Source organism: Leptinotarsa decemlineata, unplaced genomic scaffold (assembly GCF_025532065.1).
Source record: "Leptinotarsa decemlineata unplaced genomic scaffold, Ldec_3_MD MMD2_tig00000199_RagTag_RagTag, whole genome shotgun sequence".
Taxonomy (NCBI): domain Eukaryota; kingdom Metazoa; phylum Arthropoda; class Insecta; order Coleoptera; family Chrysomelidae; genus Leptinotarsa; species Leptinotarsa decemlineata.
In genome coordinates, this window is record NW_027412544.1 from 14,578,616 (window position 1) to 14,602,220 (window position 23,605).

The 23,605-nt window shown below is 33.8% G+C and overlaps 1 protein-coding gene across 1 annotated transcript in view; it reads right to left on the bottom strand.

The window, feature by feature from the left end:
• nAChRalpha4 (nicotinic Acetylcholine Receptor alpha4) overlaps positions 1–23,605 on the bottom strand; it is a 700,819-nt gene that overhangs the window by 308,887 nt on the left and 368,327 nt on the right. Inside the window, exon 4 of the mRNA XM_074173005.1 lies at positions 10,558–10,738. Coding sequence (XP_074029106.1) covers positions 10,558–10,738 — 181 coding nt within the window. The remainder of the gene's footprint in view (positions 1–10,557; positions 10,739–23,605) is intronic.

Here is a 23,605-nt window from a genome sequence, read left to right on the forward strand (position 1 = left end):
ATATCAACTGGGTTGGCACTGCATTCATAATTTGAGTATTTCAGAATACAATCTTGATGATAATGCATAATGCAACGTATTTATTAAAATAGTCGATGTTTTTTCCAACAATGCAAAAAGAACGACCTATTTTTGTTTTTGTATTTGGAATTTGAACAATCAATGATTTATCCATTAATTTGATATCTTCTATCAATAAATGGCACAGCTCTTCACGCCGGCAGCCTCCATATATTCCGAAAATAGTAGCAACTTTTATCATCAAATATTTTTCATCTGGCGCCTCATTTTTTATTTTTTCGGCCTATAACTTCAATTTCTCCGCTTTGAGAATGCACCTTGAAATATTTCCTTGTATTAACACCACTTCCAACGAGCGCACTCGATTTTATCATTGAAAACTTGCTCCACAAAGTTGACGATATTTTTGATTTCTCTTCTAGATAGACTAAGAAGACTGTTTCGCTGAAATTTTCCTCGACGTTTTTATGTCTACACCAGCTAAGAAAATTAGAATATGTGAGCCGATTTTTTTTAGTTACAAATAATTTGAAGCTTTTTGCAACCCCTTCAATATCATCAGGACACACAATTCTTCACTATCATTATCCAAGACATCAAACACCAGCAAGAACTTTAAATGTGACTTTGAATAAAACGCGTGAGCTGTAAACAATACTGTTTGTTGGTAACCAGGTGATTCGGCATTACCTGACACGGCCACTTTACAGCAAATGTGATAACATGAGAATAGTTATCTGACAAGAGATGTCAAAATGTGTTTTCATAAAAATATTGAATTCATTCATCTCATTATGATAACAGGACAGTTGTACAAAAAACTTTGTATGATATTTGTGTTAAAAGTAAGTTTCATTTTGTTGGTGAAATTATTCAACTCGCTACGCTCGTTTCGCAAACTTTTTCACTCACAAAATAAAACCTTACTTTTAACACTCATTTCATAAATAGCTATACATTTCAAGAGCGAATTGATAACCGTGGATTTGTACTTCGAATATAAAAAATCTGCAAAAGCCACTGCTCATGTTTTCAATGAGAATCATCCGAATATGAATGTAAGACCTGAATAATATGTTTTGGAATTGTAACGAAATTATTGAAAACAAGTTACGTTAGTAATAGAAAATACGACTGTTCAGGAATAGTGAATAACGTTCTCATTCTGAAATATGTTGTCTTGATTCAAATACACAGTATTCGAGAATGAGTCGAACACGTTTTCAGAATTCTGCATTGAAACAAATTCCACTCTTGGGAAATGTAATTGTTTCATGATTTTTTCGAAGATAATTTCGACAGAAGTGTTGAATTTCATAAGATCCTTCGGAACTTGTTAATCATTATACATACTGTTCACCACATTTTTTTCGAATCAGGTACCTTCTATCTGAATGTACAGCTAAATTGTCGAAACTTTTCATACTGGAGTGATTCAGAACTCGATATTTATGCCCACTATTCTCAAAACATAAATGCTGGAATTTTGGTTACATCATCTATTATGAAAAGAGGTAGATTTTCAACAAGATAGAGCTCTCCTCCTTCTGACGTAGTATCGGTGGAATAGTTTCATGATGATAACTTTCCAGTTTGAAAAATTGAAAGGAGATCACTTGATATGACTCCACTGTGGATGGTTCAAATCTGATATCTACGAGAACCAACCAATAATATACGAAAAAAAATCACCATGTGCTGGAAGCTACTAACACCTGGTATTGTTCAGATTGTTAGGAAGGAAACAGAAACTCTTTTATACTATCATGCTCAGTTCTAATATTTGGAAATGTGAAGTTCTCTATCAAATTTCACATTCTTGTTGGAAATTATATTCAAACTTAAGAAATCTATATTTTTTTCTTACATTGCTTTCTCTCATAATGTCAAAAATGCTACAAACTTGAATACAGAATTGCAATAAAGTGTCACTCGATTATTTTCTCTAGTTGAAATTTTTGACAAGCGCATTGTCATGGGGAAAAAGTGACTGATGAAGAATTGATTTTATTGTGGAAATGCGTTTCCCTGAATGACTCATTGGAAGTAGATCCTCTCAACTGGAATTCACTGTGTGTCTATACACATTTAATTTTCAAGATGAATAATCATATCGAAGATAAGTATATCTGTATATATAAAATGAAATATCAAAATTGTAACATATCAGGTGTTTTTCATATTCACGAGGAAATTCCAAAAATGGATTCAGTTTCAGGATATTCGACATGATGACTAAATAATCAAACAGATAATCTCATCGTAGTTTTCTATTTATTTTTGAAAATGCATTTTTTGGCTGATATTTTATTGTGGATTTCATAGTATTGATGAGTTAGATAGCGGTTTAATACTTCATAAATCAAAGTAGTAGAGTATTATTTCGTCAATTTGAACTTAAATATTGTTGGTTCCTTCTTTATTGTACTATATTTTTTTCTAAACTCATAAACAAACTGGAAATGTTTGAAAATCGTCTCATACAACGTACCATAAAACACTAACTCGCGAACCTTGAAACCATCATACGTCCAAGATCCTAGCTTCAAAACGCACGTCTGCACATCGTAGGGGAAAAATTCGACATCGATAGCGCAAGAAGACTTATATACGGCCGGAGGCTGCCAAACCACGAGCCCGTTGTAGTGCACAGTGGCCTTTGTCATCAGTGTGACTTCATAGTTGCCATCGGCGCTGCAACGAAAAATATTGGACCAATCAATTTTGCAGAGTGAACCTTGAATGGCAGAAAGATGAAATTGAACCGATTTATGACAAAAATGCTCTGGAAAATCCTACTTAAATTTTTAATTATTGATGATCTACGAGATGAATCCAAAAACATTGCTGATTAGATCACTTATAAGTTACGATTGCAAAATTAAAATAGACCACCCAAAACAAGCACTGTTCTCATACACCAGTACTGTAACACTCTTCACGATGTGTGTTTCACCAATTGACGTTTTCAGGTGATAGTAGTTTACCTGTTGAGAAGATGCCAATTTGATTGGTGAAACGTAAGTAGAATTTCATACCTAACACCTTCTCATATTTCTTATATTATACTAGTACTATGTTGCTGTATCGCTGATGTTCCAATGTTTTGACAGATTCAGAATCAACGAACTTAGGCGTGCGCAGCGTTATAGAACAGTGCTTTCAAAAAAAATGTTCTACAGCGCCATCTAGTGGCGAGTTACAGAAAAATTGATAGCCTAAAAACCTTGTCTATGAAAAATTACTCATACATGTCAAGTTTCATCACGATCGGTTGAGCGATGTAGAAGTTTATCACTTACTAACCAACCACCCAACAAACATCCATTTTTATATATTAGATTGTGTAGCAGTTCTATGAATGTTATATGATTCAGTAATGCATCTTTGGAGTACAAAAAGAACAGAAGAAAGGATTTCCGTATACCTAATTCAATGTTCATAAAAATATTTTGTTATGAAAGTATATTTCTTGAAATTGAATGTTAATCAATGTGAAAGTAGTTGACTTGCTTTTTCTTTCAGTTTGTATCTGAAAGTATCTTCTATGCCTTATCTCACATCTTTGAAAAGAGTTTATTATGAAACTGAAATGTACAGTACACTTATTATTCATTTGGGGAATCAATAAAAATTTACCGGTTTTTTTTTTTGGTTGATATCTTGGTGTTTCCATTCTTGGCTGATTCAAAATCCATTATCATATTATACTTTTTGGAAAGAGACTGCGATATAGCTGTTTGTAATTGCGAAGAAGCAAAAGACATATTTTCAGAAACGTCAACCATCTAAAGTCAAGTCAAGTATAGAAATTTCATTTTTTTCATTGATTATTCAAATTGTATTCGAAATTTATGAACACGACAAGTTACTGGTTGATTAGACTCTTCTGTGGTATATACGCAGCAGATTTTTGAGGTGGAATTTTCAGTTCAGACATCAACAGATCCTCTATTGAATAACCTTCTGTTTATATTGATATTGTGTAATGTACCATACCCAAAATACAGTGATAAGAATCTGTACTGAATAATATACATTGCATTTAGAATATATAAACCAGAATAATTCACCTGTAGTTGATTTTCTATAATAAAATTATTTTTTCAAGATTGAACAACTCTCTATCTCATAGATTCTTCAAGTTGTTTATCATTTAGGGTGTTTTTTCTGGTTCTACTTTGATCTTTCCAGAAATAGTATTTCCACGCATATCGAAAACTCTCTCAAAATATTCTCTCATATTGATCTCATATGATATTGAGAGCTATGTTTTTCAGACCATCAAACGTGGTTAATTATAAAAGTTTCAAATAATAATAAATTTTACGATCAATCAAGTTTAAGATTATTATGTAGTCATATGTAGTCACTAGTTCTAATGAATAATAATTTATTTCCGAAGTTTGTTGAAAATATATTATTTGAGAGAATGATGATGATAATAAATAAGCATTTAGACTGAAGAATTGTTTTTTGAAGTACGTTCTAAAATTTTTCCATTTATATTCTATTGGCGGTTTTTTCATGAATCTTTTGATAGGTATCTGGAACTATAACAAGAACTCCAGTGATGAAAAACCAGTTCCAAGCATGTTTGTCAAAAACGCTGTATAACATCATTCTGGCCATTCGTGTTTTATATGATTGGAGTCATCTTTTATTTATTATTTCACTTTTGTAGCGCCGATGTCTGTTTATTTTCGATGACGTCGAAGGCATCAGTTCTATCGTCGCTCTTGAGACTTGTTCATTCAGAGACACAAAATAAATTGAAAATGCGTTACGCATCTGGGTCATTATCTGAGTAATGTTTTTCGATAAATATAAGTCTCTAGTCACACTCACTCTGTTTATTTGAAATTTTTTACACCTACACATCATCATGCGTTGGAAAACTTTCCGAGCTCCAACTCATATTACGAGACCCTTACCTGGAGATATAAATGAGCCTTCCGTTCCAGTTATAATTAGAATCGATTACCTTCCGGCAAGCTAATTGGTGGTCAGATTATATGTGATGGAAAGTTTCGGAAAGTTTTCAAACCGAGACCCTGAAACTTTGGGAAGTGTATGATAGGTAGTATTTGGAAAGTGTTCTGATCCAGGTGTGAAGTTTTTGTTTGTTCAAGAAAACTGATAACTCCAAATTGAATTTTGCGGTCAAAAGCCCCAAGTTAGTTGTCAGTTTCACAAGTCATAAGTATCATGTGTTGAGCATCTAAAGAAACAATTTTCATATACAGGATGTTCCAATGAAAATTTCACTTCTTCTGTAATCCAGAAATGGACATGTGATTCTTCGGTCCTCTTTTGTGTCTGTAAACTTTTCCACATTTGTTGTCAATAAATTCAAAGGTTATCGTTCATCCAAGAAAAAACTGAAAATTTCGTCTTTTTTCCTTTGTTGATTAAAAGAACTACAAACAATAATACAGTAGACTTCGAAAACTTCTTCCAATTTCACAGGACATGACATTATTCAATATGTCCGGGGTGAGCAATAAGCAGTTTTGTACAATTGTCTGGCGTAGCTCTTCTAGATTTGTAGGCTAACTAGGGTGAACTTCCGACTTCGAATGTCCCTACAGAATGCAATGTCAGATCTATTGGAAGATGTCAGAAATCTATTTCATTTTCCAGCGAATAGTGCCTATTTTTTGAAAGCTGAATGATCATGGAACCCATACATTCTTGTTAAGATTCTGGAATGTCTTACTTGAAATCACTTTCGAAAATGATTGATCCAAAAATATGATTACCAAGAATTCTGGTTGGAATACTTGATTTCTGTGGATTCTCTGGATTGGTTTTCATCATCAAATGATAATTCACCTTGCATTTTTTATTGATGTATGAAAGTACTCTCGTCTGAAAAATATGTAAGTATTTTATGATATATTTGCTTCGTTTCTGACTGGATACAATAATTCAAGTTATCTGTTGTCAACAAAATTGAAAACTATTTATCCACTATCTGTTAAAAAGTTGATAACTCACATTATACGATGTCCGGCTATCAAATAAAAAGACGGCGCGCCTAGAGGGCCCCCCAGAAGGGTGGGAAAAAAACAAGTAGTGCGTTAGGTATCTGGAAATCTTCTCTATTCACGAACCTGAATACGTTTTTGTCACTATTATAGTATTTGCACAGTAGCGGTTTGAAACGAACGTGTTTCTTTCTCGTGCCGAATCAATCTCAAATTTCTCGGTAAATTGAAAAAAACTTCGACTGAGTGCTATGAATTGTTGCAAGAGGCCTATGGGGACAATTCCCTATCTCGTTCGCGTGTTTTTGAGTGGTGTAAGCGCTTCAGTGATGGTCGAGACAGCAAGGATGTCCAAATCAAAATTCAACGCAATGTTGATTATTTTTCTTGACATGAACGGTATCGTGATAACTGAATGGGTTTCAGAGTTTCAGACTGTCAACCAGACTTACTTTTTGTCAGTTTTGGTAACCCTGCGAAAACGAGTTCGTCAGAAACGACTTGAGTTGTGGAAGAAGAACTCGTGGATTTTGCACCAGAACAACTCACCTGCCCATAACGCGATATCTGTGACGCGATATTTGTGAAGCGCCATACTCGCCAGATTTGGCACCGTGTGACATTTTTTTGTTTCCGAAAATAAAATCTGCTTTGAAAGGGACCCAAGTTGATTCGAAGGAAGCGGTAAAGCAAAAAACAGTAGAGTTCCGATCAATGGAAAAAACGTATGGAAATGTGTGTTGCGAGGGGAGGAGAGTATATTGAAGGGAGCATTCAAATGTAGAATTATTTTTATAAATAAACCCTTTTTCGTAACCAGTCTCGTTATTTAATAGCCGGACCTCGTAGTGTGAGTAATTCCAGAATTGAACCTCTCTGAAAAAGAATCAACGTGTTCTATAAAATTTTGCAAAAATGTCCATGTCTGAATTACAGTAGTTAAGTTTTCGTTAAAACACCCTTCATTCAAAATGTAGCTCAGTTTGTCAAATTCACCTACTCCTTATAATATATTCATGTGCATTTGATGATGATTCCATATACCTAGGTCTTAGTATCTGTACATTTTTCTGCAATTGTTGAGTGATCATAATAATTCCAAAATGTGAAAACCAGAATAAATGTAGGTTTACTGGGGCTCTTGACGCGAGACTTCATTGTGCACATTTAAGAAGTTACCTTAAAGTAATATATAAACAGTCGATATAACAGTTATACCAAAAACAATCATTGTATATTTTTTATCTGTTCCTGTTGGGAGAGTGTACTCTTAAAATGTATCAGTAATAACTAACAACTATAGAGATTGCATTCGAAAAAGGTAAAATACTTATAATTTTCGAGTTTGTGGCATTTTTCAACTCGACATCCAATTCCATTCATGTTTTTGTATTACTCATGTATTGATCAATCGGTCCAATTATATACAACTCAAACATTTCAATCACAATGATACGGTGAGATTTGTTTTCACAATACGATGTTGAAAACATCCAGACCTCTAACAAAATCCCTGAATTTCAACAAACTATTGAGATAGATCAGAAAGTTTTTGGTAGGAAATGATGAAAATAATTATTTAAAAATTAAATTAATTTGGATACATTGTGCTCATCTGCCTCAGTGATATCTATGCTAAATCTATGGTAAATATTTCATATAATATAATTTTATGTGACAAACTTTGAAAGTCTTGCACACCTGGACGCACTGTAAATTACAATCGATTTTTATACGGCACAGAGAGAGCATAACACAAACGTCAATCATTTGTCTACCATCTATTCCTTTATTCCAGGTAACAACCAGTTTTGCGATATAACAAATTCCGAAAAATTTACTTTAGCTAGGATCAGTGCCAGCGGAAGCATGACAACGGAAATACAGATTTCAATAGATTCAAACAATGTTAAAAATGTTTTTCCATCTCCTGAAGATATCAACTTGGTTGGTGAAACGTGTGTGATTGAGATAAGTGCTTCTTTTGAAGATATGAACAAATTCTTTCGAAAACAGAATTTAAGAGTATCATCAATGATATTTGGTAGAACAATGTTTCACGTTTCCTATTTGTATGAAACTGCTAATGAAAGTATGTTATGATTGCCAAGTGTTTTTCGTTTTTGCTACCAAAAAGAACAAAAATCACAAACATTGAAATTGAGATCAATGATAGGCTGAATGCTAAGACTACATGCTAAGTCATTCAAAATACAGCCTTTTACATACGTAACTTGCTTTTTTCTCTTTCAATTATCGGTTTTGACAAGAAAATTATCTGCGTTTTAAAAACGGATCTTTTAGTCTCTGCTTGGGAGGGATTACGAATGAACCAATGTAGTAATGTATTGGTTAATTCCCAAATAATTTCTAACAATTATGCCACAGTTCATTGGATTCCAGTATTATTCAACGTTCAAAAACCAATATATTCGTTGCATCGAATGACAAGAGTTGACCACTAATTCAGAATCGATCAATAAATATAATTAAGCAAATTCCTAAAGAGATAATGGTCAAAGCTTAGTGGTTGATTGAATTTGTTGACCTGCTTTCTCAGTTCAGTTTTATTTCATTCTAGTGGTGAAGCTGGATTATTAAATCGACATTGGACTGAATACAAAATTTTCTCTATAGAGAATAGTTCACTCTATGATTTACTTGACAATGGAATTATTCCATTTCTTAATTCATTTCGAATCTAAATGACTTTCGATTTTTTTTAATACAGGCATTACTGTCAGATGAAGAATCAATGAATGCCAGCAGAGTTGTTGAAATAGAGAATCACACCTTGAATGAAGCTAAAGATGTATTTGGTATAGTTCCTACATATGTTCAGTGCAAACATTTGCAAATAATCAAGCAAATACCAATATTCAATAATTGGTACTGCGATCTTTGTGCGTATATTCTGTTGTTGATTCAGAGCACAAAATCAAATCTCAGTTTGTTAATTGAAAGTCAGAACGGTCGATAACAACCCCTGTTATAAGTATGTTACTTTTCATTTGTCCTGGGATTCTACGAATACAACACCGTGTTTTTTTATGGTGAATCAGGAAATTTGTATGAAACAGATGGACGTACTTTAAAAATCTGTTTAAAATCTGTTTTTCCGTCAACCAGCTGTCGCACCTCTACGAATGACAATCCTCAGAAGTCGAAACTTGTGTGGTAAGTTTTTTGCTGACTATTGTTGAAACACATTTCACGTTTGATGATACAAGTAATGATTCACTATTCAACTAGCAATTTTTTTTCAAAAAGAGCAACTTATGTCAGTGGCGAGTATTAGGAAAATGTATATGAAACCTCAAATATATCTAATCTATCGAAATGAATTGTCATTAATTTCAAACATTAAAAAACTTTTGAAATAATATTCTATTGGAAACGGCTTGTTTCACTGGTCTGAAATGAAGCAAATTTTTCATTTTAATAAATAATGAAATCGATATCTGATAGTATAGTTGTCCGATGAATAAACCTTTGAAGAAGCCAGCCACACATGCAGGGGAAACGTTAAGATGCAGTTCAGAACTACGACGGCCTTCAAACCCGAATGAAGATAGTAAAACTGAAAATTTCAGCCGCAAAAACCTTAAACAAATTACAAGATATTATTTCATGAGAAAAATTGAACAATGATTATGTAACCGTTAATTTTTCTCAAGAACGGACTGTGACAAGGACAAAAATTTCAAAATATTTTGGATTCATAAAAACGTTCGTTGGAGTAGTTGAAACACAGTAAAAGAAAATATCAACGTATAATAATAAGTCTCCTGATTGATCTGATTCCAATAAGTTAAGGGCAATCTATAAGTATTATACAGAACTCAAAATCTGGTTTATATGTCAAATGAGTAACAGATGCCTTCAGCAGTGAACTTAAAATATGAAAAACTTTTGAGATGATATTTCTGTCGAGAATTGAGAAACCACAAACTCAAATGGTGAGTAATTAGTCCCCTTTTTCGAATTCAATTCAAATTAGTACATTTAAAATGCTAGAAAGAGTGATCTTTCAAGGCTTCCAGTTTTTCAGTTATCCCATCTTGAATAACTAATTTTTTTTTGGAGGTTATCAAAGTTCAATATTATTATAGATGAATGAAGGCGTGACACTATAAAATGATGGTCACCAAAGATCAAATTACTAGAGAATTGAACAAAATAAGTCTTAATTGAATAGAACTGGCATATACTTGATGAAAATCCATATCAAAAAACTAATAATACAATTTTTTGTATGATTTCCACTACATGTTTCTTCAAACATAAACTGCCAGTTTATGCTTGAAGAAGCTATTGTATAGCGAAACACGTGTCGCGGTTTTTGTAAAACCCTTTATAGTGAAAATCATACAATAAACTGTATCATTAGTTTTTTTTAAATAAGTCTTCTACCTCCAAAAGTAGCTGAAATATATTGTATGTATTGAAATTCTCAGATTCTGGAAAACCTCATTAGAAAAATCCGATGAAGACTTCCTTATTGACCACCCTTTCAGCTGAAGAATAACAAAAGCATGCTCCTTACCATGAAACCATCATAAGTCCAACTACCAAATTTGAGGACGCAGGTCTGCTCGTCGAAAGGAAAATACTCAACATCGATCTCACACGAACTCTTGTAAATAGCAGGGGGCTTCCATTCGACGAGACCTTGGTGGTAGATGGTGGCTTTGGTCGCTAAGGTCACCTCGAAATTGCCGTCCGCGCTGTAAGGGAACGAACTAACGACCAACCAACGACCAAAAACTAACAACTACCTGCTGTTAGTAATTTTCATTTTGGAAAACTCTTTTGGTGGAATAGATTCGACTATGTTTTGATTCAACTCATCTCAAAACATATATGATGAACAAAACAATATTATTAAATTATATAGTGATAGAAAATAACCCCCTCCCATTAGGGTGTAGTGAAATTGTATGAAAGTGAATCTTGTTTCAAGTTCAGTAATATTTTCTTCTCAATAAACATATCACAGGTGACCCTGAAATGATAATGAGCTAAAAAACAAAATGATAACTTTGCAAATGATATTTTACTCCATTTTGCAATATGATATAATTTATGTAATAAAAAATATAAATTATGAAATTTTTTATGTTTGAAGCCCAAACAAAAAATTCAACTATAAAATTATTCTTTATTTTGTATATGTAACAGGGTACATTATCACTCTCAGACACACACTGATGATTTAAAAAAACATTGGAAGGGTAATATGTTCTCTATCTAAAAGCAAATGGAGGCAATGAAGTTGTGATATTGAATAATTCAGGTTACTATAAGAGAATATATTATCCACTCGAGAAGTGAAACATTTAAGAGGTGTCAGAATTTGATGGCACCAACTTTGAACAGGAGCCATGAGCTCCCTTCTTATAAAATTGCTAAATGGCTAACCAAACAGTTCGGAACTCTTCTGATCTCACGATTGAGTTTGAGGTTTGTTGTTTCACATAAATTCATAGATGAAATTGAAGATGTAAAGTTGCGAGATGAGGGGATTTTAGTTCAGTTTGATTTTTCATGATTTGTTACCAAGTATCCCTATTTCAAAAACTATTGAATAGGTGGTGGTTCCTTTGGGAGTCGATGGTTTCAGTGGAGAAATAATCGAGCACATACAACTAACTGAAGTCTGCATGGAACGAAATCATTTTCAGTTCAAAAACCGATAGCACACAGGCACGACAATAAAATAACCTCTGTTTCTCCTTATAGCTGATATGAGCAGATGTGAATTGGAAACAAAGGACGACTTTAATGATTTTCCACAGGCTTGAACCTGATGTGGATATATTCGAGATTTTTTACACAAAAACTCTTACCATTCTTGAATGTCTCAGTGAATAAAAGTAACTAGGTTATGATGTCTAATTATACTTTCAGATAAATTCCCGATAGCTCACACCATGGTACACAATACAAAATGACATACCAAAGTTTCTTGTCCAATAGCTTGTTACGTTTCCCTTGACAGGGACATAGCTGAAAGCAAATGGTATCCTGCAATCATTTTCTTCTTGTTTTGAATAGTTAATTGCATACGTTTGAAAATGTCATTGTAGGAAAAAACTGCAGTGAAGATAGTTACAAATACAAGTGGTAAAAAACATAAAAAGTTTTATTTCCTATTTTTCATGATGATTTCCTACCGCGTAGTAAAGGCTACATCCCTCAATGCATAGAAAAAAGGATGAGTTGAATAGGAACCGTGAGTTGAGGAAAAATTACCGTGAATCTTTTCTTAAAGACAATGATTCAAATTTCACTAACGGATTTAATCGAATTCCCAAATAGTTGAGCGTAAAATCAACCTCCAAAACTCCATGTTCACTTCACCAAGTGTTGGGTAACTAAGACTAGGTTAGGTTAGGTTAGGTACAAAGTGAATGGGTCTATTCTACCTTCCACCGCAACCCGCAAGGATTTATTGTGGTTCGCTTCTATTCAGACTAGATCAAATAAACCCAGCTTCTTAACGGAGCCGATCAGTTTGTAAGGTAAGTGGTCTTTCAGGTCAGAGGGTAAGAGTACGGCTCTGCCGAACTCTAAACTCCTGATTTGGTTCCCAGCGGGGCAGGCACAAAGAATGTGCACTGTTGTTTCATCATTTTTCAAACAGAGGCGACACAAACTGTCTTCCGACAGTCCGAGTCGGTGCGTATGATGATTCAAACGACAGTGACCTGTAAAAAGGCCTGTTAGACATCGAAGTTCATTCATAGTGTAGTCCAACAACTGTGTGGTATCAAGCTTCAAAGGGTGAATAAACGCCTTGGAGGGAGCCAATCCTGGAAGATTCTGCCAGAAGTCCATAAATCTTCTTGCCATCCTGTTCTATGTTTGTTTGACAAAGCCTGAAGCGATGCCAATTACAGGTTCTGGTCCGATGAAGCTGCTTGCAGTATCCTTCTTTGCAAGAAAGTCAGCAGCCGCATTGCCTTCCAGGCCAGTATGGCCAGGAATCCAGACCAGAGACAATCTGTTAAGTCATCCTCTCGCGGGGAGTCGTTTTTGGTAATTTTCTACCAATTTAGACGTTGCTAGGTAGGAGCCAAGAGCTTCCAAAGCCGCTTGACTGTCCGATAATATTTTTTTGACTTGTGTATGAGGTTGGATTTTTCCAATCCAAGACTAAGACTAAGAATAATATCAAAACTCGTTTAAAAAAAGATGTAACAAACATATGATTTCGGAGACCACGCCTTGGTGGACGCCCATAAAAGAAATGGAAACTATTTGATATCGTTGATATCGGTAGATGAAAATAGATTTTTGAATGCTTTCAAGAGTCTGGAAATGGCGAAGTGTGACACAACAATTATTGAACAGTTGCAAAGGACTCATTCCAAACCAGCGGCAACTCGTCAGAGGAGACACCGAAGGCTTAGCCTCCCATAAAATTTGAGGCTATTCATTGCAATAAATTAAAAGATTTTGACAAATAATTATCATTATTTTTTCTAAAAATACCTGGGTATCATTACTTCACCATTAATTTTTAATATAAATACATAATATGCCCGAAAAAACACTATCACTTACTACGTAGTACGTACCACACTGTATCCTGCATCAAAGAAACTCAAACGCACCGCCCATGAACGAATAACGAATAAACCATCAACCCGAAATAATAAATGCCATACTTTGCAAGTGAGCCAAGCCTCCGACCGCTTTAAAAAACACAGGCTCCACGAGACCGATCCAACCAGCGACATACGTCCCGATTCGTAATTTCAGTTCCAGAAATTATAGCTTTAGAGGAGGCTAGCCTCCAATTTGTTTTTTATTTAATTATTCGGACGGGATACCAGGACTGAAAAATATTTCGGTAAATTGTTTTAGTGTTTCTTGATAATATTTGTTATTTGTGTATAAAACAGGCAGTATTGTATTATAGCAGTGCTTTTTGGTAATATTTTTAATGTGTTTTTAAAATGTTTCCTTTCAATTTCAAGGTGTTTTCAGGTTTTCACTTTTCGGTAAGTTTTTTTTTTCCATTTATTATGGATAAATTGGACGAAATTAAAAAATCTGACGATATAGTCGATTGGTTGCTGACAAATAATTTTAATTCTTTATCTTATGATAATAAATTTTACATTATTAAAACTCTGGAAAGGCCCCAACAAAATTTGATTTCAAATAAAGTGTCAGATAATCGACAGAATTGGGGTTTTATTATTAGTTGGTACGATAAATGCGATTGGTTAACCAGCTCCATCAAACGAGAAAAACTTTTTTGTTGGCCCTGTGTTTTATTTTCCGTACTAACCGAATACCAAACGTGGTCTAAAATAGGATATTCCGATTTAAAGTTTCACCTCGTTCTACAGAAAGATATTTTGAATCTAAGGAGCATATATTTTGGTCTTGTAAATTAAAATTGTTTAGCAAACAAAATATAGCAACAGATTTAGATGCAGCTCAAAAAGAGGCCATAATTTTTTTAATAATCAGGTTAGGAAAAATCGGACGAATTTAAAAAGACTTTAGCTTCTCGCTTACACGATTAAATCGAAGATTCGATTAATCGCGGCAATTACAAGGAAGTTTTAATCTTATGTGGCAAATATGATTCACAATTTGGTACTTTTTTGAATGGTAGCGTTTTTTCGGGCACCTCAAAAACCATCCAAAATGAGCTTATAGACAGTGTGGCATATATTAGCAAGGAAAATATAAGCAAGATGATTGAAAGTGTTCCTTTTTTTGCAAGGGAAATTGATGAAACTACCGATATTACCTGTACATCACAACTTTCAATCGTTTTTAGATATGTCAAAGATGGTAAAGTGGTAGAACGTTTTATGGGTTTTCATGATGTTTCATCCGGACGCACAGCTGATGTTTCAATTCGTACGTGTGACACCTATAATTTTAAGCAAAAGTTAATTGCACAAACCTATGATGGGGCTGCGGTCATGAACGGGCATTTAAATGGTTTACAAACTTAAATAAAGTCCATAGCGCCTTATGCACTTTTTAAGCATCGTCATGCCCATGCCCTAACTTTAGTATTCAGCAAAGCGTGCAACAACATAAAAATGTTCGCGCCTCCGGTGGGATTTTCTGTTTGCATATAGCTTTATGACTTTAGCCTCCCCTGTTCTCCAATGGACGAGCCGTCACTGTTCCAAACAATTCATTGTTTATCTGTACATATGAATCGCTCTGTTAATATTATCGAACATTTTCACGAGAAAAATTTTCGCAAAAATAATACATTATATGTCTGAAAGTGAAAGTGTACCGTGTTGGATATGAATGAAGACCAGTTTCAGATTCATGAATTCGTATACTTCATCTCCTGAAGACGTCAACTTGGTTTGGAACAGTGCTTGTTTTAGATTCATTCTACCCCAGAGGTTTCAGTTCCATTTTTCACTCATTATTGAATTTCAATATCGGGGATAACATCACTCCCATCAGCCCCCCTATAAATCTACCCTTGCCTACCCCATACTCACAATGGAACAAAACCAAAATGTATTGAAGAGTGCGCATAATTGTTATATGTTTGTGTTATTAGAGATAATTTCGAATTGATTTTCAATATGAAAAATATTCTTCTATTTAGTTCATAAGAATTAAATTCAATCTAAAAGGAATTGTTGAAGATTTTCGAAAACCTAAAAATGAGGCCAACCTCAATCGAGAGTTTTCGTCAATCTTTTTCGTTTTTGATCCTATTCTAGTTTTGTCCCTAGCATCATCTACAATTTTTATTATTATTGTAAGAAAACGTTATAAAGTGAATACCGTTTACCTGAATTCAGATATATCTTCAAAAATTTGCAGATGTTTGATCTACGTTGGTCTGACGATTGGTCTGCTACTGCAGTAGACGTTATCAAACGAGATGAGAAAATGAACAAAGTGTTCAAGTCGTCCTCATATCCTAGATTGGAGTCTCCGACTTTATTACATTGGTAGAAAGCATGGTTTTGTTTTCTTTCATTGAATTGAGTGACTTCTCATTACAGAAGTAATTTACTGCAGGTACCATACACAGATTCGGTGTATTTTATCTGAGTTTTAGGTGAAATTGACCTAGTTGGAGGACATGGCTAATGAACCCGGAAAAAAGATTTGAAACATTTGAATTCAAAAGTGGTATCAATTTAGATTTCAATCAATTATCGAAAATACATTTGAGCAACATATTCTAACTACTTTTGTCCATTATACAGACGTGAATTTGAAATTCATAACTCAGGAGGCCAATTGTTTAACACATACGTTCGCATGTATTTGGCATGGTGGTAAATTTTTTCTGTTTTTTTCAATTTTTACAAAATTGAAACCCTTAAACCTATGTTATTCAAAATAATGAACGGATAGCCAGTTTATTTATCCAGCCATTATTACTCGCAGACAAATGTTGGAAGGTCTGATATAGGTACGAACGAGCTGGGAAAACACAGAGACTTTATTATATAAGCGAAAGTTCAAATAACGATCAGCTATCTTTGCCGTTTTGCAGCTGGGGAGGGGTGAAGATAAATCTGCCAGATGAGGTGTCCCCCAAGGAGGTGAGAATCTGCCTGGAGCTGTATTTATTTGGTCGGATCTGAATAGTTGGGAGCCTAGAGGCGAATGAGCACTTTCTGCTGATGAGGCCACTCTAGTAACGCTGATTAAAAATGTTGGACTATCATCAAATATTATGGCGCCTGTTTTAAACTTTGGATAGTGACAACGTAGACAATAGTACCAAATTAATGGGACTGATCTTTGTTACAAACTTAGGGGAACTAAGTGGCAAGTTGTGTCAAAGCTATTCTTCCAGTATATTGGCAGTGATCTGTAGGTTTTTTATACATTTCGCCTATCAACATTTCGCCTATCACTTTGAAAGGCATTATAAAGCAACGGCCTGGGTGCTCTAGTTATCCTCACAGCAGAAACTACATCATTGTTTTGGGTGACCGATTTCATATCACTGATGGTAGGCGTGGCTTCTTTTTCATTGGTGTTTGACATAACACGTAGTTGAGTACAGGTAGTTAGACTTTATCAATGTTAATTCACAACTGTAATCGAGATACTATATTTTTTCCGATAGCGTAGCGTAGGTTTTTGATGCCTCGTTTAATTGATATCACTTTACGGAAATTAAAGTTTTTTTTTTGATACGATCAACTGATTTTCAGATCGTATCTATCACTTGGGTCTGTTATATGTGCAACGAAAATTTACTTGTTACGAATAAAGGTATTGCCATGGAATAAATAAAACGTTTGATTTGATTGAGTTGTCACGAATGTTAAATTGGAATAGTGTGTTGAAAAAAAATGGCCTGTTTTCAATTATCAGATATGCAATAATAACAGCAATGAGTAGGAGTTTTGTGACGATTGTCTACTGACAATCGTCAGTGGATCATATAATGAACAAATGAGAACTCAGAAAAAATTGAAAGAGTATCAATTGTTTTCTGTATATCCAAACATGTCGAATCTATTCCACAAAAGAGCAGGTTATTGACAAAGATTTACAGTACCTTAAATAAACAGTCTGTGCTGATGATGGAATCGTGAAATGAATATATCTACCAACTAACGAGAAAATGATGTAGAAAGATATTAGTGTAGCATTCATGCATTCAATTCATACACAAATAAAACGAATGTCGTAAAAATATTTCACATAAATTTTTCCGTTATGAGAGCGACTATTCGCCTTGATGCATTTCTGCATGCAGTACGTGAAAGAAATTCAGTACAACTCATTAAGCTAGTCAGGAAGTTTTGAAAATTAATATTTCCCTGAAATAAGTGCAGTTTTTGAGTGTTATTATATTATTGGGAGAAAAAAGGCTGTAAGTCCCTTTCATATTTTTATATTTATTATACTATAAAATATGCAAAAATATGAAATTCTCGAGTACTAAATTTTAAAAACAATGCAATAATACAATATGGCTTGAATCCTTCTTGAATGTTTCGCTTCTCATTTTTATTTCATATATCCTCAATTCATCTTTGAATATTTTTAGGTTTTGAAGATAATTGGGTGATTGATTGATTAATTTCTCACACATAGTGAAATAATTCATGACAGAGCATTCATTTATAAACGTTTTATATCGAACATAAAGAACATGAAATGATCAACAATAACATATTTTATTTGAATTGAAGGGGTTATATTTTTAGGAGTGATAAATTTTTTGGGAAAGAAAGTTTTTGGCTTTCTACTACTCCATCTGATACAAAAAAAGGGATGAGAGAATCTTCCAAAGAAAGGAAGGAAGTAATCAATTTGAAACTCTATACATGAATGTGTAGATCATGCAAAGAAGTAACTTTCAGATACAAACTGAAAGAAAGTCCTTCTGAAACAACTACTTCCATATAAACAATTGAATTACACGAAAGAAAATAATTATTTCGAAACAAATACTTCTATATGAACACTGAATTATACAGAAGATACTTTTCTCTACTCAGTTTGTATTTCAAACATTTGTTGTGGAATAAGAATCAGATATCATTCACATGAGTTCTACTTTGAATGAATGGTAATAAATTGTACTCACATAGAACACTGTCACCCTCACTGGTATACACCGATGTTTCGCCTTAAGACAGTTGTACTGAAGAGCCTCAGGGCAACTGTCTTAAGGCGAAACATCGGTGTATACCAGTGAGGGTGACAGTGTTCTATGTGAGTACAATTTATTACCATTTATTCAAAGTAGAACTCATGTGAATGATATCTGATTCTTATTCCACAACAAATGTTTGAAATACAAACTGAGTAGAGAAAAGTATCTTCTGTATAATTCAGTGTTCATATAGAAGTATTTGTTTCGAAATAATTATTTTCTTTCGTGTAATTCAATTGTTTATATGGAAGTAGCTGTTTCAGAAGGACTTTCTTTCAGTTTGTATCTGAAAGTTACTTCTTTGCATGATGTACACATTCATGTATAGAGTTTCAAATTGATTACTTCCTTCCTTTCTTTGGAAGATTCTCTCATCCCTTTTTTTTGTATCAGATGGAGTAGTAGAAAACCAAAAACTTTCTTTCCTAAAAAACATATTTTAGATATGTAATTTATAACGCCATCAAGATAAAATAAACTTAAATAGAGAGAATCTACATTTTGATGTTTTTTCAAGTTGTCAACTTCTGCGGTACATAATTTAACATAATCAGTTTCGATTATTTTGGAGTCTACAGGGTGGCTCAAAAACGTGTGACATATCGAAGTTATATTTTTTTGAATGGAACACCCCTCTGTATTTCGTTTCACTTTTCAATGGGTTGGAAAAAATAATATGATTTCAAACATGTTACTATATACCTACCTATAACCGGTCTCGAATTATTGATTTTTTTATGAAAACTAGGTACAATTGAAAACTAAGTAGCATCGAAAAGTATAGAAATCATCTCTTCGAATTCCAATGGTTTCATGAGAAACCATTTCTCAATATTATACACAATGTCTAAAAATCATTGTTACTTTTTATAAGCTCGGACAAAAATTACTTTTTTATTTCAAATAGAATACACTGTTTTGTTTGGTCTGAACAATATAAAATTCAATTATCTTCCGTTTCATTTTGGGGTTCCCTAAAGCTAACCTAAATAGTTTTTTAGATATTGAGTTTTTCAAATAGTAGTTCTTTTTTCAATGCATTCTTCGAATCAGGATAGCTACGAAACGACATTTATTCAACTTGTTGGATATATAGTCTGCTTACGTATGGATGGGGAATTATAAGTACCATACTTTTATTAGACTTCATATTAGACTTTATATTAGACAATGGAAGTCCGAACTGATGAAATACACCATACTTTTTTGATGGAAACTTCAATGATCAAAAATGTTCACAATTTTCACGAGATGAATTTCATCAGTTCGGACTTCCATTGTCTAATTTGATATAAATTAATTTGAAATTCTTGAAAAAATTATAAAAAAATTACCCGAAAATAACAATTTTATTTGAACAAAAAACTGAAATTACAAAGAAATGACATAAAACCAAACAACAACCACTAAAATTAGAATTGAAATGATAATAAAGGCTGAAAATTAAAAATTATTAATAACAAAATTAAAATATTCCGATTGTCGGTATCCACAATCGTCTTCCGGTGATAACTGGACTTATTCTCAGAGATCAAACTCTTTATAGGCTATTCGAGTGCTTTCACCTATCCCCTCTTCTCTCTCTTCGCTTCATTGGTTTTATCGGGAGATGACCGTTTGGCGGGAGTTGGTCGTGTTTCGTTTCATTAGAGGTTTCCATATGTTACGTATCTCTATGCTAGCTTGACTAAATGCGTTGTTGGACAATATATATGCGGCTTCTTTCAATTTTCTCCTAAACCAGTGTTCCTCTTTGTGGATGATTTCAGCTTGAGCCCACTTGATATTATGTTGATGAGCCCAAACATGCTCTGCTATTCCGGATTTGCTGGTTTCTCCTCGCTGTGTGTGTTTCTTGTGCTCAGCAATGCGAACTTTCAAAGAGGCCTCTTAGTTTCACCGATGTATGATTCTTCGCACTCGAAGGGTATCCGGTAAACGCAATTCTTGGAATCGCAGTCCGCGTTTGGTGGCCTGGTTTTCGTGAGGCTGCTACGGAACGACTAGGGGAAATCGAAGTCAAAGAGCAGGATCAACTGATCAGAACTGATGAAATACACCACGAAACATTATTAACCACCTTCAAACAAACGTTTTACGAGATGATCTGCCCCAGCATCTGGAGAATGTGCCGCTAAATATCAGACAACGGATATGGTTGCTATTGCATGGTGCTCTGCCACATTTCATATTCAGTGTCAGATCGTTTTTGAATATGTGCTTTCCGAATGAATGAATTGGTAGGAAAGGACCACAAAATTGGCCAGATTTGGCTTGCCTCGATTTTTTCTAATGGAAATACTTGAGGAATGAGGTTAAACTTCTTCAATCACAAGAAAAAATGAAGAAGAAAATAAAGGATGCTTTTCGAAAAGTGACGCCTCAAATGTTACTGGATGTTGAGCAGTCTATCAAAGAGAGAGTGGATCTTTGTATTCAACAGCATGGTCGTCGTTTCGAGCACCTACTTTGAATCAAATACATGTGTGTTTCATGATTTTTTGTAGTTTCAGATGAATAATGAAAAAACTGTATAGTCTGTTCAATGAACACATTTCAGAATATGAATGAAATTGATAACTTCATTCCAGTGAACTGTAAATGTTTTCGAAAAAGTGAAGTATGACAATTGTCAATGAGAAATCTGTGAGCAAATCAAATGAATGTCGTTACAAAGCTAAGGATTGAAATCAATTCAAGGAACTATGTGGTGTTATATTCATTGAGTAGTATTTCCTGTTTATATTGATATCATCATAGAGTAAGTATCACACGGTCTTTAAGGAGAAGAGTTGTTTCTAGTAAAAATAGTTTGTCGCTCCGAGAACCAGTTGAATGGATAGTCAATATTGTTTAAGAACGCCCTTTTTTTCGTCTTATTTTATCTGTTCCGTCAAAACTTTTCCTATTATTTCAAAATATTTTTTAAATCAGGATATTTTACAGAACACGGAAAGTTGAAAAATATTTTTTTGGTGCTTATAATGCTTAAAAAAGCACCAATTAGGTGACTCTTTCTTGTTTGGTAAGTAGGCAAAATGATCCATAACTCTCACGTTCGAACGAATCACAGTTAAGCAGATTCATAGCTCACTACCATCGGGGTCAGTCACAGAGGAATGTGTTCATAACTTCACAGTTCTCAAGAAAAAAATTGTTAAAATATGCGAAAATAAAAAAGAACATGCAATGGAAAAGGGAAAAAACAGAAAAAGAAATGAATATTGTACAAAATTTAGAACAGTATTCACAAAATGATGTGTTCTGTGTATTATGTGGAGAAGCGTATGTGGAACCTCCCACAGAGGACTAGGTACAATGTCCAGTATGTAATGGTTGAGCACATGAAGTTAAGCCTTCTATCTTGCCCTCCCTTCCCCTAATTGTCGTTTTTTGTTTAGTATTCAGAATATCAAACAGGATTTTCCTGATTTTGTAAAAATGATTTTAAAAACACAAATAATCCAAACACAGTCAGGAATACCATACATGTTGTCCCCTCAGATAGATTATTTCACGTTAAATGCGAACATGAACTGATCTATAGGATGTTTCATTCATCCAAACACAAACACAAATGAAATTGGATGCGAATCGGTCTAACAGTTGAATTACCTTGTGTGAAAATGAATGATGACCAGAGAATCACACGTTTCTTTGGTGCTCTCTGCTTCATTGTACGTGACAAAATTCGGATCTTTGTGGAAACAGCTTGATCGTAGTTATTCCATTTAGAACCCCACCATTATTTTTGAAATCAATAACTTGATACAGGCGCATGATGTTTCATATGAAATAATACTGAGTAAGGCAGGAAGGTACTATTTCAATGGGTTATTTTGTTTGGAAAAAAGTTTTTTCTATTACAAAAAAGTGCAACATTTTATCCATCTGGAACTATTTTTAGTGGTGTTTTTTATATAATTTTCCATATATTGACATCATTGTTATATTGTTGAGACCAGATTTAATCTATAATTCACTGAGTTCTAGTGAATAAATGTATAAATGTATAAATAAATAAATTATCCTTGTATAGTTATCCAACTACATAATATTACCAGGTTGAAAAATATCAAACAGACGCAAATTATCCTAATCAATGTATATAGGTTTTCTTGAAATATTGTGAATTTTTTAATTTACTGATTATCATACTCTCTGCATGAATTTCTGATTGGACTAATGTCCTTCAGTGAGAAGGTGGGATGAGACATACATTGAATTAATTTTTCCATTCTGGTAGTTGCCTCTATATTCTTCAATGCATTCTTCGAATGGTCTTTTAGTTTGACTTATGATGTTTGATGATGCTACTTTGTGTTGATATCGATGGGAGGAAAAATTATGAATGATAATTTCCAAAGGGGGCTGTTTAAGTTGAAAAATTTTTTTATTTCAACCATTTGTGCAATCAAGTCAAGTCCAGAAAATCATTTGTGAATTCTTCTTTTTCTCATGTGGAAATGATAAAGAACTGAATGGTATTATGTATGCAAATACAGTAAAAAATGATGTTCGTAGCAATGGGCCTGTATGTGTATTAATACAATTAATCTTGTGAATATTGTTTATGGCTTCGAACACCAATATTCAAATGTTTTGGGAAATTATATTTTTGTAAAATGAAGAATAAAGTATCCTATTCAAACATGTTTAAATATGTTTTAAATATATTTCAAATATGTTTTTTTTCGTTAACCAGCTATTACACCCCAACGAACGACAACCCTCAGAAGTAGAAACTTGTGCGAGCTAAGGACTAATGAGGTCTTACCTCTTAACGTGTGATTCCTAACAGGGTTTCATGAAAAACATGTAGAATATCAATGCAAACGATACTGAAATGATGTCCAATAGTGAAGACGAATATTGAAACGAAAAAGATCGAGGGCTACCAAAACCTGTAGATACCCTAATAAACCTAAAGGTTTATTCATCGCACTTAGGTCAG